Source organism: Colius striatus, chromosome 1 (assembly GCF_028858725.1).
Source record: "Colius striatus isolate bColStr4 chromosome 1, bColStr4.1.hap1, whole genome shotgun sequence".
In the NCBI taxonomy this organism is placed as follows: domain Eukaryota; kingdom Metazoa; phylum Chordata; class Aves; order Coliiformes; family Coliidae; genus Colius; species Colius striatus.
Window position 1 is genome coordinate 69189178 of NC_084759.1, and position 15768 is coordinate 69204945.

General features: G+C 41.1%; 2 protein-coding genes across 3 annotated transcripts in view; one reads left to right on the forward strand and one right to left on the reverse strand.

The window, feature by feature from the left end:
• Positions 1–571: 571 nt before the first annotated feature.
• GTPBP6 (GTP binding protein 6 (putative)) lies at positions 572–11341 on the reverse strand. The gene is made up of 10 exons (XM_010206725.2): positions 10881–11341; positions 8839–8976; positions 8357–8427; positions 6375–6505; positions 5592–5662; positions 5085–5243; positions 3486–3694; positions 1993–2141; positions 1532–1684; positions 572–1055 (listed from the first exon to the last, which is right to left on the reverse strand). The coding sequence occupies exons 1-10, from the start codon at positions 11263–11265 to the stop codon at positions 914–916; spliced, it is 1608 nt and encodes a 535-aa protein (XP_010205027.2). The 5' UTR covers positions 11266–11341; the 3' UTR covers positions 572–913.
• Positions 11342–11476: 135 nt separating this feature from the next.
• LOC104563650 (cohesin subunit SA-2-like) overlaps positions 11477–15768 on the forward strand; it is a 69007-nt gene continuing 64715 nt past the window's right edge. For both annotated transcript variants that reach the window (XM_061998331.1, XM_061998364.1), the window contains exons 1-2: positions 11477–11561; positions 12089–12268. In XM_061998331.1, the coding sequence (XP_061854315.1) occupies positions 12225–12268 (44 nt within the window). In that variant the 5' untranslated portion in view covers positions 11477–11561; positions 12089–12224. The remainder of the gene's footprint in view (positions 11562–12088; positions 12269–15768) is intronic.

Consider the following 15768-nt stretch of genomic DNA (forward strand, 5'->3'; position numbering starts at 1 on the left):
TTTCTGTGATACTGATTGTTTTATTTGTTCCCACTAGTAACTCATCACTCAAGTAATGGATCAGGCACAGTAATAGGTATTGTGGGTAAATTGCAGTGGGCAAGAAAAATGTACAGGTAAAATATGTTCACAGCTAACCTTTTATTGAGTAAATACACAAATCTATGGGGTTTTTTACTTCACTGCAATAAGACATGACAGTTATTTTATGTAGGTTCATGCAGCCTTCTGCAGGGGGATTGGACTAGATGATCTCTAAAGGTCCCTTCCAACCCTACCATTTTATGATTCTATGGTTCTTTAAGACCTGCCTGGACACATTCCCGTGTGACCTGATCTGGGTGGACCTGCTTTGGCAGGAGGTTGGACCTCTAGAGGTCCCTTCCTCTATGATTCTGGTTGAATATATGTTTATCTGGTATTGCTTAATGGTTAATTGTTGGACTCTTAGGACCTTAAAGTTCTCTTTTGCTTCATATAAAGCCAACAACATTTTATTCACTAACTTTCATTTTCCAAGGACCATCTGAGACACCTTAAGTGTAATAAATATTATTTTATTCTGACAAATGAAGTACAAATCTTTATTTATATAAAAACCTTGTTACTTTACTGAAGGTTAATGCAGATGCTATACAGTGATTTCCATGTGTTTGGGGTTCACAGCTTATAGCCAACAACTGTTTTAACATTAAAACTCTAGTGCTGTCCTTGCACTTGCAGGCAGAATGAAGTTCAAAGCTTTTATTGTTTCCAAACTGAAGTTTTATGAAAGCGTGTCCATTTCTAAGATGCATCAAAAACATCACCTAGGGAAGAAACACAGTCTTCCATACCCAGGCTAACAGGTCATTAACTTCATTTCACCTCATCCTCTTAATGGGATCAGTTTCTTCTAGGAAAGGATGTAGCGTCACGACATCAAAATCTTACTGTTGGCAAAGAGTTTTTTGTACCTTCCAAAAGCAGAATTGCTGATTATCACCTTCACCCTGGCAGTGCTATCTTCAGGCATGACTTCTACTTCCTGAACTGTTGCTTCTTTATAGAGCCAACTGTAAAAGTAAAAGCATATTAGCACCTTAAAGGTATGACATGCTGCATAATATGTAGTCTTCGTTTTAGGTCAATAGGTTCCAAATGAGGTAATTTAACACTTCAAATGATGAAGTGCTTTGCTTAACTTTTCATTTGCTACCTGCTATTTGAGGGGGAGGGTATGGTGTCTGCATCAATCTTCCAGATTTGTGATTTTATCAGAAATCTGTCTCCAGGACCAGTTGCATGGTCCTTCTGGAAGTATGTGTTATTTTACTAACACACACAACTCTGTGAAGGACACTTTCTGAAGAAGACTCCAGGCTATCTAATGGGGATATTTTTTCTCAATAGGTCAGAAAACTTTGATAATTATCCCTGTAATTCTTAATGCAAATTAAAGTCAGTTTGATAGGATTTGTATATTTTAAAACACGCAAGACTAGGAGTTTCATATTACTCCAAGTCCTCCTCACAATTCAAAACTGTTTACCTTAGCTGAGGTCCATCTAAGTTGATATGAACTGTCAGAATCTTCTTCCCTGTTGCTGTCAAAACTTTTTTCTCTATTTCTTCTTTCAGCTCTTCTAAACCATGTCCATGTAAAGCAGAAACAGCTAAAGCATTTTGTTCAGTGGGTTCATACCTGAAAGACAACAATTGCTAGCACATTTGCTCATGAAAATTAGGTTGTGTAAATATTCCAGGCACAGACAATTTAACTGTGTTATTTTATATCGACACCTTCCTAACACAGGTCACTTCTTGTATAACCCACAGTGATTTCTTTTGTAATTAAAACACAACTATTTTTAAGACCACAGTTACATATGTAAAAGACTGAGAAACATTATTAAATGTATTCAGAAGTGTGGGAGCTCTTTTCTAGACTAAGAATGAAAAAGCTTCAGGAACATAGGAAATGTTTAAGTGCACTTAGCATCTCCTGCTTACCTTTCTATCAAATCCACTTTATTATGAACTTCTATCATTGAGTCCAATAAATGGCTGGGAAGATTAAGATTCTTCAGAACTGACAGAACAGTTGCCTTCTGGAGGATGGTTTCTGGATGAGTAACATCCCTCACATGAACTATCAGATCCTAGCAATCATCAAATATGTAAGACAGTTACTTAATGAAACACAACAGTCACTATGTTCTAGCGCTTTTATACTATTGTTGCATTGTTAATTCATGTAAGATACATTCCTATCCACTAGATAATATGTTCGTAGATTAATGCTGTAAAACAAACTTCTAAAATAGTAGTAAAGCAATGCTGTTTTTTTTGCATCATGTTGGAAGAGACTCTGTCTTTCAGTTCACACTTGCCTCCAGCAACCCTGAAACAAGCCCTGCCAAACAAGCTAATTATAGAATTGAGATTTCAAATAATAACGATCTAATTTTTTCAAAGCCAAATCGGTTTAACAATAAGGCTCCAGTATTTTTGGAGAAAAAAAAGCAAACTCTGAAAAGGTTTTAAAGGAGCAATGGCTCAAAACCAACTGTGTAACTTGTAATTCTGTTTTTACACTGAAAATGCTGAAGATTATCCTCAGCTCTCAAGAAACTATTACTGGTGCTTCACTTGAAATCTTTAAACAAAACTTACAAGTTTCAAGTACACACATGATCATGTTTACCATGATAAAAACCAAGCAATGAAATTCAGTAATTGCATTCAAAATGTTTCATCACCTTTGCTCAAGATACTGCTGCAAACTTCTGAACAGCAATGAGAACTAAAAGTTTCTTGCCTTTCATTTAAAACCTTAGAATAAGGATACTTACAGACAGCTTTTCAAAGTCCTGTTATTACATGGTGAAGTCTAATCCTCAGAAGCATTCTGGCATCTTGCTACCACTGAATTTCATTACCTTTGGCAATGCAGGCTTTTTGTTTAATGCCTGGGCATATACAACGCTATACTTTGCTATAACACAGGAAACTAATGAGAAAATGATTGAAAAACTATATTTATGTTTATCACATGCTGCCCGTATAACATCACAATCACTCACTTTTAATGCTACAGGAAACCTTGAGTGAAAACCAGATCATTCCAGAGGCTTTATTTCTTTTTCAACTCTCAAGATCATTGAGAGATAAATAAATAGGCCTCAACTTACTCAGATGTACTATTTGGATTTTCAGATATTTAATCAGTAAAATCTGATTTATCTGGTTTACGTATCATGGAGGATGACACATATATTCCAAATAAACCCTTTCTGAAGTCCCTTCATATCTATATGTTCTGCATAATTTCAAGTATCATAAAATTGGTTTATGGTAAGATATTTACCTCATTATCTTATGAGACTACTGTTAGTCAGCCAGATACTTCACTGAGAACAGCATGCTAATTAACTTTCCCTTTTCTGAAGGAGCGAGGATTAGGAATTAATTAGATTTCTCATTTTTTATAGTCAATTACTTACTGAGTAAGCCACTTCTTCTAATGTAGCTGAAAAGGACTCAACCAGATTATGTGGAAGATCAGTCAGAAACCCGATGGTGTCAACATAAATAACTGCCATACGCGAGGGCAGATAGCCAGCATGGGCTGTAATATCAAGAGTGGCAAACAGCTGATCTCTGGGTTGAATTCCTGCTTCCCCAGTCAAGGCTTTGATCAGAGTAGTTTTTCCTAATTAAAGAAAAAAAAAGAAGATTTTAATGGCTTCATTCAAGTATCTTCATTCATGTCTAGGTCACTAAGTTAAATCTAGCTTATGATTAGTTACCATAGAGTCATAGAATCGTAGGGGTTGGAAGGGATCTTTAGAGATCATCTAGTCCAACCCCTTGCTAAAGCAGATCCACCTAGATCAGGTCACACAGGAAGTCCAAGTGGGTTTTGAAAACCTCCCGAGAAGGAGACTCCACTAGCTACACAATGTTAGGAAATGCAAAGACAGTCTTATCTTTTATAACCTGAAAACTGGATTTAAGGCCAGATCTGGCTGCTATGCTGTGAAATCACAAGATGATCAAACACTAAACTGACCTACAAAGTGACCTACCCACGTCTCTCACCTCTAAGACTCTCTGAAAAGCACTGCCACGACAGCATTAGGAAGCATATACTTATGTACTCCTCTGTGCTTCTGCTGTCAAATAAAACAATTCAATATTTACTTGTTAAATCCAACAATAAACGGAAGCACTAATAGTATGTAACTTGTTAGGTTTATGCTTTTATTGGGTGTTTCCTCATGAACATAATACTAGAGATGTTAAAGAATATGTCACAGAATTTAGTCATTAAACTGAAGTGATCGGTACAGACTATATTTCAATTATGTGCATAAAATTGCAATATATATACATTTATTTTGTCAAATCTTCAGTTTTATATAAGAAAAACACATAGTGAAATCCAAATCTTTGAGTATGTAACTGATAAAATTAGTGCAAGGTTTGATTTTATAAAGCGGTTGAGTAGGAAAATGAAATGGTCTTAAGATAATGCAGCCTGGAAAAAAGTGTCTTGTCCAAAGTCTATTTATGCCTTGTGCATGAATTCACTTGTATTCAAAAAAACATCTGAAAAAAAATCTTTAGCTTTATTTACAGTCTCTTTTGAACACATCTCAGAACACTACATGTCAATCAATGAAAAGCTACGGTGCTTCTTAAGCACATTTTTCAGACCAACTGCCAGCTCTCCTGAATTTCTCTCCTATTCCCCAAGCCTTCACTGTGATCCAAACAACTATCTACTTTTCCCGTTCTGATCCAGTAATACAGATGGATATAAAGAGACACTTACAGTATTGTTTGCAGTACTATATATCAAATATTTTTGGCACAAGAGGTGCTAGGCACACTGACACCACCCCCCCCCAATCTAACTACAACAAACATCATTTGCTTTCCTAACTATATCCTAATTGACATTTATTCATTACACAATTAAAAAACTAATTAAAATACGGAGCCCATTTGCAATGAAATTAGATTCTGGCTAGAGTTCCTAATTAAAAATTAGACAATGTAAGCTCCTCTGTGTGCCAATTTCCCGAGTTTTTGCTTACCACAGTTAGTATAACCCATTACTGAGATAACGGGAAACTCGCGTTTTCTGCGCTGAGATCTAAGTAGAGACCTTTTTCTTCTTAGTTTCTCCAGGGCATTCCGAATTCTAAGTTCTTTTTCTTTCAAGACACGATTCTGTGTCTCCATGAATGTTTCACCTGAAAAATACAAATGAGTAACTGGCAGAATAGTCTAAAAGAAAGAGTAAACCAAGCAATCTTGTGCATTTGGAAATCAAGTGTGTTAGTACTAGGGCATGCAAAGTTATAAATAAGCAATTGAGCCTATGTACTCTTGCCTAAGAGTCTCTGTGATGTTGCTGACTGTGGACACTTAGCCAGTACAGACCAAGACTTTAATAAAGTTACTTTCCAATAAATTTTTCTATGTTCATCAGGCTCAGAACACTTTTCCTCTTGGCCTCCTCCAAATAAAGTGAAATTAAACTTCTTTAAAGGCTATGGTCAAAAAGAATTCTGTAGTTCATGAGAATGTTTCAACTTTACCTGAGCCCATGATGTATCTAGATCCACCTCTCTGCTGATCTAGCCAAGATGCCTCATTTTTCAGGTTTGACCTGGCAGTAGAATAACAGTCAGAAGCCAATCTCTTTAATCAAGCTATCCTAAAATGACTAACAAATGTGAAGCAGTAGTGAACAGTACAAATAAAAACACTAAATTGCAGTGTTCTAAATAAATCCTGCTCATGGCAAGAAGCCTGGCAAAAAAAAATTCCTGGCTCCTCAACTGTGTTTGAAAAAGCATGCAACTCTCTTGGCAACTTAAAATGGCTATCGTGAATTTTCAGAAAGCCAAAGATGTCTCTTATCCATCCACACAACTCACACCAACTGCCATGTACCAATATTTCTATGCCATGTAATGTAGAACTATGGGAAATTCAGATACAAATTAAGGCCTTAAATCTTCCTTGTTTACAGCTTTCCTTATTAAACCCATCAGTATTAAACCATCAATCCCATATATATGGGATTACATATCCAATTCCTTGCAATCCATCTTCATGTGAGAAAGAACTGGGACCTTTACATGAGAAATGTATTTGTAAGATTATCTCCTGAACGCTTTCTGGTTTTGCCTGTCAGCACTGCAGAACCTTAAATCCATGACATTATAGCAAACACTTCTATGCTCTGATCAATCATTCAGCATGCCATGCAAGCACTGAAACACTGTCATTTTTCCTTACAGTGTTGCCATTTTTGTTACTGTAAAGAAACAGTCACAAAAATATGTAACTATGGAATTTGCACAGCTTTGAGGTACCTGAGAAGTGGAATTTCAGCCAACGCTATCTGAAGTTTTGCTTCTCTGGTCCGGGCATTACAACGAAAAATGTGAAGTACAACTGTGTATCTGTCCAAGACTTTCACGCCCCAAGCATCTTCTAGTTCTTTCTTCAGCCATGTAAGACAAAATAACTAGATGTTTTCTGTTCCACACAGTATCAGTAAATCAGTTCCCACACAGCACTACAGTTACAGTTGGCTGATGGACACTTGAACTCAGCGGGTCTCAGGATTCTATTTCAATGGATGGACAACAATTAAGAGCATGCAAAGACAAAATTTCGTTGACCATGAAGAAAGGCGACAGTTTAGAAGGTAGAACTTTATGTCCAGGCTCACTAAATTCAGCGATAATCCTTCCACTGCCTTTAACACATTCTAACTGTTTGGGGCTGTTTGGTCTAGAAAAGAGGAGACTGGGGAGGGATCTCATTAATATTTACAAATATTTAAATAGTGGGTGTCAGGAGGTTGAAGCATCCCTTTTTTCAATGGTATCTAGCAACAGGACAAGGGGTAATGAGATGAAGCTGGAACACAAAAAGTTCCATTTAAATATAAGGAAAAACTATTTACTGTGAGCATGAGGGAGCCCTGGCACAGGCTGCCCAAGGAGGGTGGGGAGGCTCCTTCCTTGGAGGTCTTCAAGACCCGCCTGGACATGTTCCTGTACAACCTGATCTAGGTTGACTTGCTTCTGCAGGAGGGTTGGACTAGATGATCTCTAAAGGTCCCTTCCAGCTCTATCATTCTATGATTCTAACATCAGCTCTTAGAGCATCTCTCAGAATCACAAATCTCAGTGGCTAAGGTATTGTAAAAAATAATGATGAAATGCTGGAATGGGAAAGCATAGGGATAACACAGAAACAGAAAAGGCAAACAAAAACCAAAATGGCAAAAAAAAAATTTCATAGGGTGCTTTTCACGATATACTTAAAAAACTTCAACCAACAACCGAACAAAAAACCCACCCTTGCCGTCATTCAGCAAAAGGTACTTTAAGTATGCAATAGTTCCCCTCTGCCATCTCTAAAATCCAGAATGCTGTGTTTATACACCTTCTTGAATCAATCTTGTCAAATTCCTTTTCAGATATAGATTTGCAAAAAGAGATATATTTTTAGCAAATGTAGCACTAAAAGAACTCCTACTACAAATTAGGAAATGAAAACTAGGAAATTAAAACAAAACATTTTCAACTTCCATTCCATCAATAAACTGAAGTGCCCAAGATAACTATCTATTAGAAAATCAGGGAAAGTATTCAAAACTACCAGCAAGGCATTAATGTTTGTAAATGTAAACCTAAAAAGTATTTATTTCAGTATGTTTAAGCATTTAAAAGAACATCTACAGTTCATGCCCCACTTGTTTTACTGATAAGTGTTAAAAAAAAAGTGAAGCAGGCTCCTCTTCTCAACGTGATCCACTTAAAATACAGTTTCTTCTTAAGGGTTATGAACGACAGTTTAAATATTTGAAACATTCAAATATAAGCCTGCTCTAAATGTACATCTCAAGTTCAAAACACAATACAGCATCCACAAAACTACAGGAAAACAAATACATTATCCATATAGGTACAGAAACTTGTGCATATAGCTAATCCAAAACTTTGACATGCTTCATTACAAAAGCTGAGTTATCACTTCCAGTTTTTGAAAAAGACCTCAAGTAACTTTTCTGTCATTTTAAGTAGGGCCACTGGCAAACGTGGGAGCAGAGTCTGGACTAAATAGCTATTAGGCTGATGGAGAATTTTGTGCAAGAGAGCTGGAAGCACATACAGTAACTGGATAAATGTAGTAGGAATTGTTTCCTTTCAACAAAACTCAGTCTAGGTGGCTTCATATACTACCAATTGCAAATTCAGAGTCGTGACTGACCGCGCTTCTCATAACCCCAGTGTCATCCAAACAATACTGATATCAAGAATATGATTCGATATTAAATTACCTTTGTTAGTGAAGATATTCTTTCCACATTCAAGAAGACAGCTGTCACATGGGGCAATTTTTTAATCTTTTCTAAAAGATGGATAACCATTGCAAAATACAGTATTAAATGTCAGTTCTCTTTTTAAAAAGATACACACACATAAAACCATTTTGCACTGAGCAGAATGCCTGTAAAATGTCAAGTGGCACCATAGTCTTTGATCGCAGAACAAAGTTGTAACTGCAATAACATAGTGCTACGTCAAGAACAGCTGCTGGTTTCGCTTATGTAATTACATGGACATTAAGTTGCCTTATATATTTTCAGTGAGAACAGGTTATTTGATTGTGTTGGTTTTGTAACCTTAAAAAATTCTTTGAAGGTCATTTGTGCAAACTTGCATGACAAATAAACAAAATTCTCTCTCTCTTCAGCTTTCATACCTATCCTTAAACAGTTCAGCTTAGAATGACACGGTGCTGAAAAATTTCAGCCCTTACCTGTCAAAGCTTGAAAGTTTCCTTTGCCAAAAATAAACTTCTTGTCGGGATTTTTTGTAGGAATCATTATTTTATCTACAACTGTCCAGTTCTGAAGGGTATCTACAAGAGCAATGGCTTCAGCCATCTGTAATTCAGCTTTAGGAACAGAAAAAAAAAAAAAAAGAAGAAAAAAAGTATTATAACATCATAACTTTGCTCAGATTTTCAATAGCTACGGTATATGCATGAACAGGGAAAGGCTAAACTACACTGAAATTCTATTAAGGCATTTATTTTAACCTCTAGCACAAGGTGCAAAATGTCTTATCTCTAATTAGAGTAAACTGAAACTTCTAATTTGATGTAATTTTATCACACAAAGCATCTTTCTGCCAGTATGATTTTTTTCCATCATTTTTTATTTAGAAGAATTTTTAATTGTATTGTCAGCAAAGAAATTACCAAGCTTGTTGCCTCAAGATGTGAAATGAATAATTTGCTGGAAAAGAAATTCTGTTATTTCAGATGAGCACAAACTCACGTGACTAATTCCTTGGTGTTTTGTGCCAATATTTAAAAAATTACTAATGCTGCATATCCTGCTGTTAACTTCACTGCTAGTTATTCATAAAAGACCTACGCTAATTTATGGCTTGCTAAACCCAGGAGACTTCTATCCTGTATTTTGGCTCATCAGTCACTTTTTTTTAAATGTCAAAGCAGTGATTTTTGAGGACTTCATGCAATCACAGACTACATGGGCACAGCAGATCACTGGGTCCAGTTTTGATGTGCCAAATTTTTCAGAACAGATTTTTTTCAAGTTTCTCTAGATAGCAAAACACAATTCACATATTAAGTAGGTTACCTTGGTCCAAAAGGTACTATATTTTTAAAGATAAGCATGATCCTCTTTCTCCTCACATTAAGTGTTCCTTGTAAAATGCAGAGATTTCCTGTTGGACCTGAGGTGTTTCAACAATCATTCCAAAACATTTGTTCAAGCTTCAGGCTCTTCATCTGGAGGGCCTAAATAAATGGAAAGGGATCACTGCTATTCTTCTGTTATGTCTGGACAGAAAGATGCCTTCATATTTTACTTTTCGGTTGTAAAATGGGAATGCTTATGTAAATTCTGAGAAGGTTACAAACTTTCTTCTGCAGTGTGACAATTTGTTAGAATTAACACCACTAATAAAACTGAATGAGATTTAGGTTCATCACGTAACAAATCTGAATACAAAAATAAATATATCTAAACTGTCTCTACATAAAAAACAAACTTGAAAGATGCTTAATCTTTTCTGTTACAATCATTTCTATTACAATTCTGTCATTAGAGAAGTATTTGGAGAAGCATCAGAGCAAGTTCATCATATATCTTCATTGTGCATGATGGATGCATTAGCTAGCTACAAGGTTTTCTGAGAGAAATCTAAGGGTAGCAATGTTAAATAAGGTCTTTCTGGAGGAATTACTGGTGCAAGACCATCCCTAAGTAACTGCATAAAAGCATGTCGTTAAGGAGGACTTAAACAAGATCTCATCTCCACTACTCCCACGTACAGGAGAGCGTTCCTGCTCTTCAGCCAACTTCTGGGCAAGCCGGAGGACCCCAGCACTGCTGAGAGCAGAAAGCTTATTAATGTTCTGTCGGTAAGAGGGCAGCTCGGCAGTTTCCTAATGCAACCTGACCACTCTGCATCGCTTTGTTTTGCTGTCCAAGACCTGAAGTTACCGTGATTTACAAGTCAAAGCACAGTCGCGCCAAGCCTCACCAACAGCGCAGCTGTCATTTAAAAAAGGTTACCGAGGAAGAAAACGGCAGCCTAGACTTTCCGAGTTTTGCATTTGGCCAACTGAAGTAAATAGTTTCACCGCTGCAACAACGGGTCCCCCTCATAGCGCCGGCACTAATGCCCTAGATGCGTGCGTACGGGTCCCGGGGTTACCTACCACAGGAGGGAACCGAGAAGCGTGGCAGCAGAGCTAGAAAGCAGCCCGCCTACAGCCCGCGGCGCCTGCCTGTCCCCGTCCCTGGTCCCGGCGCAGCCACGCACCCGTGGTGAGAGGCGACTTCTTCGGGCCCCACTTGACCGCGGGGTGCACCACGGCCACGCGCTGCGCCCCGGCCTCCACGGCCAGCGGAGAAGGGCCCAGCAGCTCCTCCAGATCCGCATCATCATAATCATCATCATCTTCTTCCTCCTCCTCCTCTTCTTCTTCTTCATCCCCGTCGGGGCCTGCCGCCTGGTTCCACCGCCCTCCACCGCCTGCCCGCGGTGGCTCGCCCCTGCCCGGCGGCCGCTGGGGAGCCCGCAGGCGAACGACGGCGCTGAGGGGGCGGACTGACAGCGGGCCGCCGCGGTAGCGGGCCGCCACAAAAGCCACCGGCGCTCGCCGGCAGCGCAGCAGCAGCGACCGCAGGAGGCAGCCAGGCCCCATTGCGCGGCCCCGGGCAAGGCGGGGGGAGGCAGCGTTAACGGGCGCGGCAGCCGCTACGGAAGCCGCAGGGCACCGACGCGCCCAAGCCCGCACCGCCAGCCCCGCCCACCTGCGGCGGCGGGGCACGTGACAGCGACCCACGCCTCTGATAGGCCGGGCGGTGGCCAGGGGCGGCCGTGATTGACGCTGGGCCGGAGCCGGGGCTCGGGCCGTCGCTGTTGCCGCAGCGCGGGGAGGGGGCAGCCGAGGGGGCGGTGACGGCGCGCGCCCGCCCGCCGAGCGCGCCCCCGCGGCAGGTGAGTGGCGGGTCCCGCGCAGCGCGCGCCCGTGGCCGCCGCCGGTACCTTCTTTTCTCCCGCCGCTGCAGCCGCCGTATGGGCCGCGGCCGCTGTCGTGCCCCGCCGCTGCCGCCCCCGCTCCCGGCTGTGCGTTTGTGTATGTGTTCGTAGGGGGGGCTGAGGGTCCCGCGCGTCTCGGCCTCGACCCCCTTTGCCCCCATTCTGTACCCTCAGGGCGGCGGCGGCAGCGTTGACGACGCACCTGTGAGGCGGCCCCGCCCGTGCGGGCCGCGGGAGAGAGCGGGGCGTGGTGCCGGAGGCCTTGCGGGGGTCTGCCCAAAAGGGCGGAGGGTAAACGGGGCCGGGCCGTAGCTTTGTACGTGCGGTGTCCTCAGGGCTCCTGCCAGGGGCAGCGATCACACCTCTGAATTCTCCTCTTTTCTTTCTTGAAGCGACGTATGCCCTTCTGCGACTTGATTTTGTGGGGGACTTTCTGACTTGCTTCTTAAGGGAACTGCATAGAACTAACTCTGTTTTCTTCACAGCTTTTAGTTGCTGTTTCGTCCACAAGAGCTAAAGCTTCGTGAAGTTTTTAACGCTACCAGCCGTGGTGAAGTTTCCTCAGGAGCGGTGCTGATCCCATCAGCTTGCTGTCCGCGCTGCTGAAATAATGTAGCGGAAATGATAGCAGAGCCCAACGCAGCCAGTAACCTTCCCAGCCAAAAGTAAGACCTGCCGTGAGGTCGTCTATTAAATTTGTTGGTAAATTAGGGTGCTGTCCTTTGAATTTGTGCCCAGTAGGGCAGGCTGCCATGTGTCATTTTGGATGGGAGGGGGGAGAACAGAAAAGAGATTTGCTTGTTACTAATGTCTCTATCATATCGCCTTTTATGTGTTGTTTAGCATCTTCTTAATGTAGTGTTTTATGCTGATTGACAGGGACCTAGGCCTTCCAAGCTTCTCTGTACCTTATTTGCTACAGTGCAAATGAACCTACTTTAGAAAAAAAAAAGATGGGCAGATTCATGGTAAACATGTATTCACTTTCAGTGGTGGGCTGCTGAGAGAAAAGAATGCCGAATAATCTAGAATCTCCCAGTTGGCATTGAAGGGGTACGCTGCTTCTCTGTAGTTCTTTTTGTCAGGGGTACATCAAGTCTTCTCCCTTTCGTAGTGTACATCTTCAGTCATCAGTTGAAACATGTTTATCTTCATGCTGAAGATGACCTTGGGTGGCAAAACTTTAGAGATCTTTTCCAACCCTATGACTCTATGAGAAACCAAATGTATTCGTATCACTGTTTATAGAACAGTATTTGGAAGTAGAAGGAGCAGATATAAATAAATAGGTGGTAAAGTCAAAACATTTGGGAATATCTTATCTCATTTTTAAGAGTGAAGCTGCTTAGATGTCTAGAGTTACATGCTTTGGATTCGTCGGAGCCCGACCTTTGCTGATCTTTTCAACTTCTCAGCAAGTTTGCTCCAGGTCTTTTGCTTCATTAAACTGTAATGAAAGATGAGATGTGTTCCTCGTAGTCTGTGATGACAATTAGCATAGCCTCTTCTATGTCTTTTCCAGTATACTTGATCTGAAGCCAGCCTCTTAATTTCAGAAGTGCCAGGAGAGCACCAGGCAATTGTTTAGCTGAGCTTCTTGTGATGCTTCTAAAAGACAAAACAGTTGTATTGAAATTTGTAATTAAAAAAAAATATACAGGTAGGATTCTTCCAGTAGTATAGATTGTTCATTTCACACAGCTAAAGGAGTATGTTATCTCTTTGTAAAAGAGGTGTCTCTCTTTCCAAGTGTGAGTGCCTAGATCTGCTGCAGATGTTTATTAAGGTAAGAAAACTGAATTCAGAAATGGTTATAGTAGTATTGAGGACTGGATTAAGGGCTTTGTTTTCCTTCCTACTTAAAGGGGTTTTTGTTTCATCAGTAATACTTCACTTACTAGTGGAAGAACTGTACTGTAGCAGGCATGTGATGGAAAAATAGGTCTGTGGGCCATATGTTACAGGATATAAAGGTGAAAATTAGGATGAGATAGGAATGGAATTCTGTTTATGGTTTCTTACTGATTGCTGATGGAAACAAAGTAAATGCCTGAGAACTGTTTCTTAGTGGTGCATGAGACAGTGAATTTAGATATGCAAAAAATGCTCAGTATGGTGTAGACTAAAAGGGGAGCAAAAAAAAGACTAGTTCAGAAACCTACTGTTGCATTCACACAGTTGAGAAATGTTAAATGAAGATATATATCAAGTTTGTTGCAGAAGCGATCATGGAATCTCAAGTAGATAAGGTGATTCCTGTTTTGCTCAAGAAGAAAGAGGAGGTTTTAATTCTTTTTACAGTTTCTATCATTAGAAGCTTAGTTGTGCAAATAAAAACTCCCTTGAAGTATCTCACTTAATTTCTAAGTGGTTTCATGGAGTTCAGTTTCTAGGCTCTGGTTTAGTTCTTGAGCATGTTTAAGTACCTATCTGATGAATAACCTTATTGGAAACATCAGTAGTAAAAGGGAGGAAAAAAAAGAAAATAAAAGAGAAACATGAGTATTGATAGTATCTAGATTTTAAAAGAAATCTCTGCTCTTGTGTAGGCTGTCTGTTGTAGCACAGCACTTCCTGTGGCATTGTCATATGCTGTGGGACTCTAATGACGAAAACAATTCAGAAACTAAATGGCTTTTTAATATTAGTATTTAGTGCTCAGTTACATTTGCTACATGTTTAAGACAGATGTTTAGTGCATTTGTGGAAGTTACTGTAGTGGTTTAACCTGGGCCAGGTTTTTGGTAGTGGAGTGGTTAAAGGGGTGGCTTCTTTAGACAAAGAGCTACCAGAAGCTTCCCCTGTACCTGATAGGGCTAATGCCAGTCAGTTCTAAGATGGACCCTGCAGCTGACCCAGGCCTGGCCAATTAGTGACTGAGATAAAGCCTCTGTGAATATCAGATTTGAGAAGCGGAAGAAGTTGCTGCACAGTTGCTAAATGGCAGCAGCAACAGGGAGTGAGAATGTGAAAACATCTCCACAGGCACCAAGGTCAGTGGAGAAGGAGGGAGAGGAGGGTGCTTAGGCCCTGGAAGAAAGACTCTGCTGTGGTCTATGGTGAGAACCATAGTGAGGCAGCTGTGCCCCTGCAGCCCATGGAGGCCATCAGGGAGCAGAGATCCACTTGCAGCCCATGGAAGACCCCACGCCAGAGTGGGTGAATGCCCAAAGGAGGCTGTGGCTCTGTTGGAATCTCACCCTGGAGCAAGTTCCTGGCAGGACCTGGGAGCCCACGGGGAGAGAGGAGCCCACGCCAGAGCAGGTTTGCTGTCAGGACTTGTGATCCTGTGAGGGCCTCAGGCTGGAGCAGTTGGTACCTGAAGGACTGTTCTCCCCTTGGGTGACCCACGCTGTGACAGGGTGTGAGGAGCTGCTACTGTGGGAGGCCCCATGGTGGAGCAGTTCATGATGAACTGTAGCCCATGGGAAGAACCCACATTGGAAAAGTTCATGAGGGACTGTCTCCCGTGGGGAGGGACCCCACAGTGTAGCAGTGGGAAGTGTGAGGAGGCCTCACGCTGAGAAGAAGCAGCGACAAAGTCCATCTGTAATGAACTGACTGCAACCCCCATCCCCTGTGCCGCTGTATGGGAAAGGGAGTCCTGGACGAGGGAGGGATGGGGGGAGGTGTTTTTAAGATTCAGTTTTATTTTACATCTCCCTGTTCTTACAGTTCCTTAAATAGATCAAACCTTTTCTCCCCAAGTTGAGTCTGTTTTGCCCGTGACTGTTTTGCTGTGCTATCTTCCTGTCCTTATCTTGACTCACAAACCTCTCGTTATGTTTCTCTTTCTTTCCTGTCCAGTTTAGTAGGGGGAGTGATATTTTGATTTTTTGGGCACCTGGCTAAACCACCACAGTTGCTCTATCTGGTTTCATCACAGGGATGTTGTTTTACTTGGTATTATTAGCTCAACAGGAGGAGACTGTTGATCAATGTTCTTCTCATTCTTGGAGATGTGGCTGAGCTTTGACCAGTAACTGTCCAATGTACCAGCCATTCACTTACTTTGTTGAGCCCCTTTTGCTACAAGCACCTTTTGCCTGTCATAAACTGACCAAGTAAGTAGCATGGAGCCAGTAGACACTATAAGTAGTGCCATCCTTCAGGGTGTTCCTGGGAAAAAGATGTTTGAATTAAAGCTTCAAAGTAGTATTTTCCA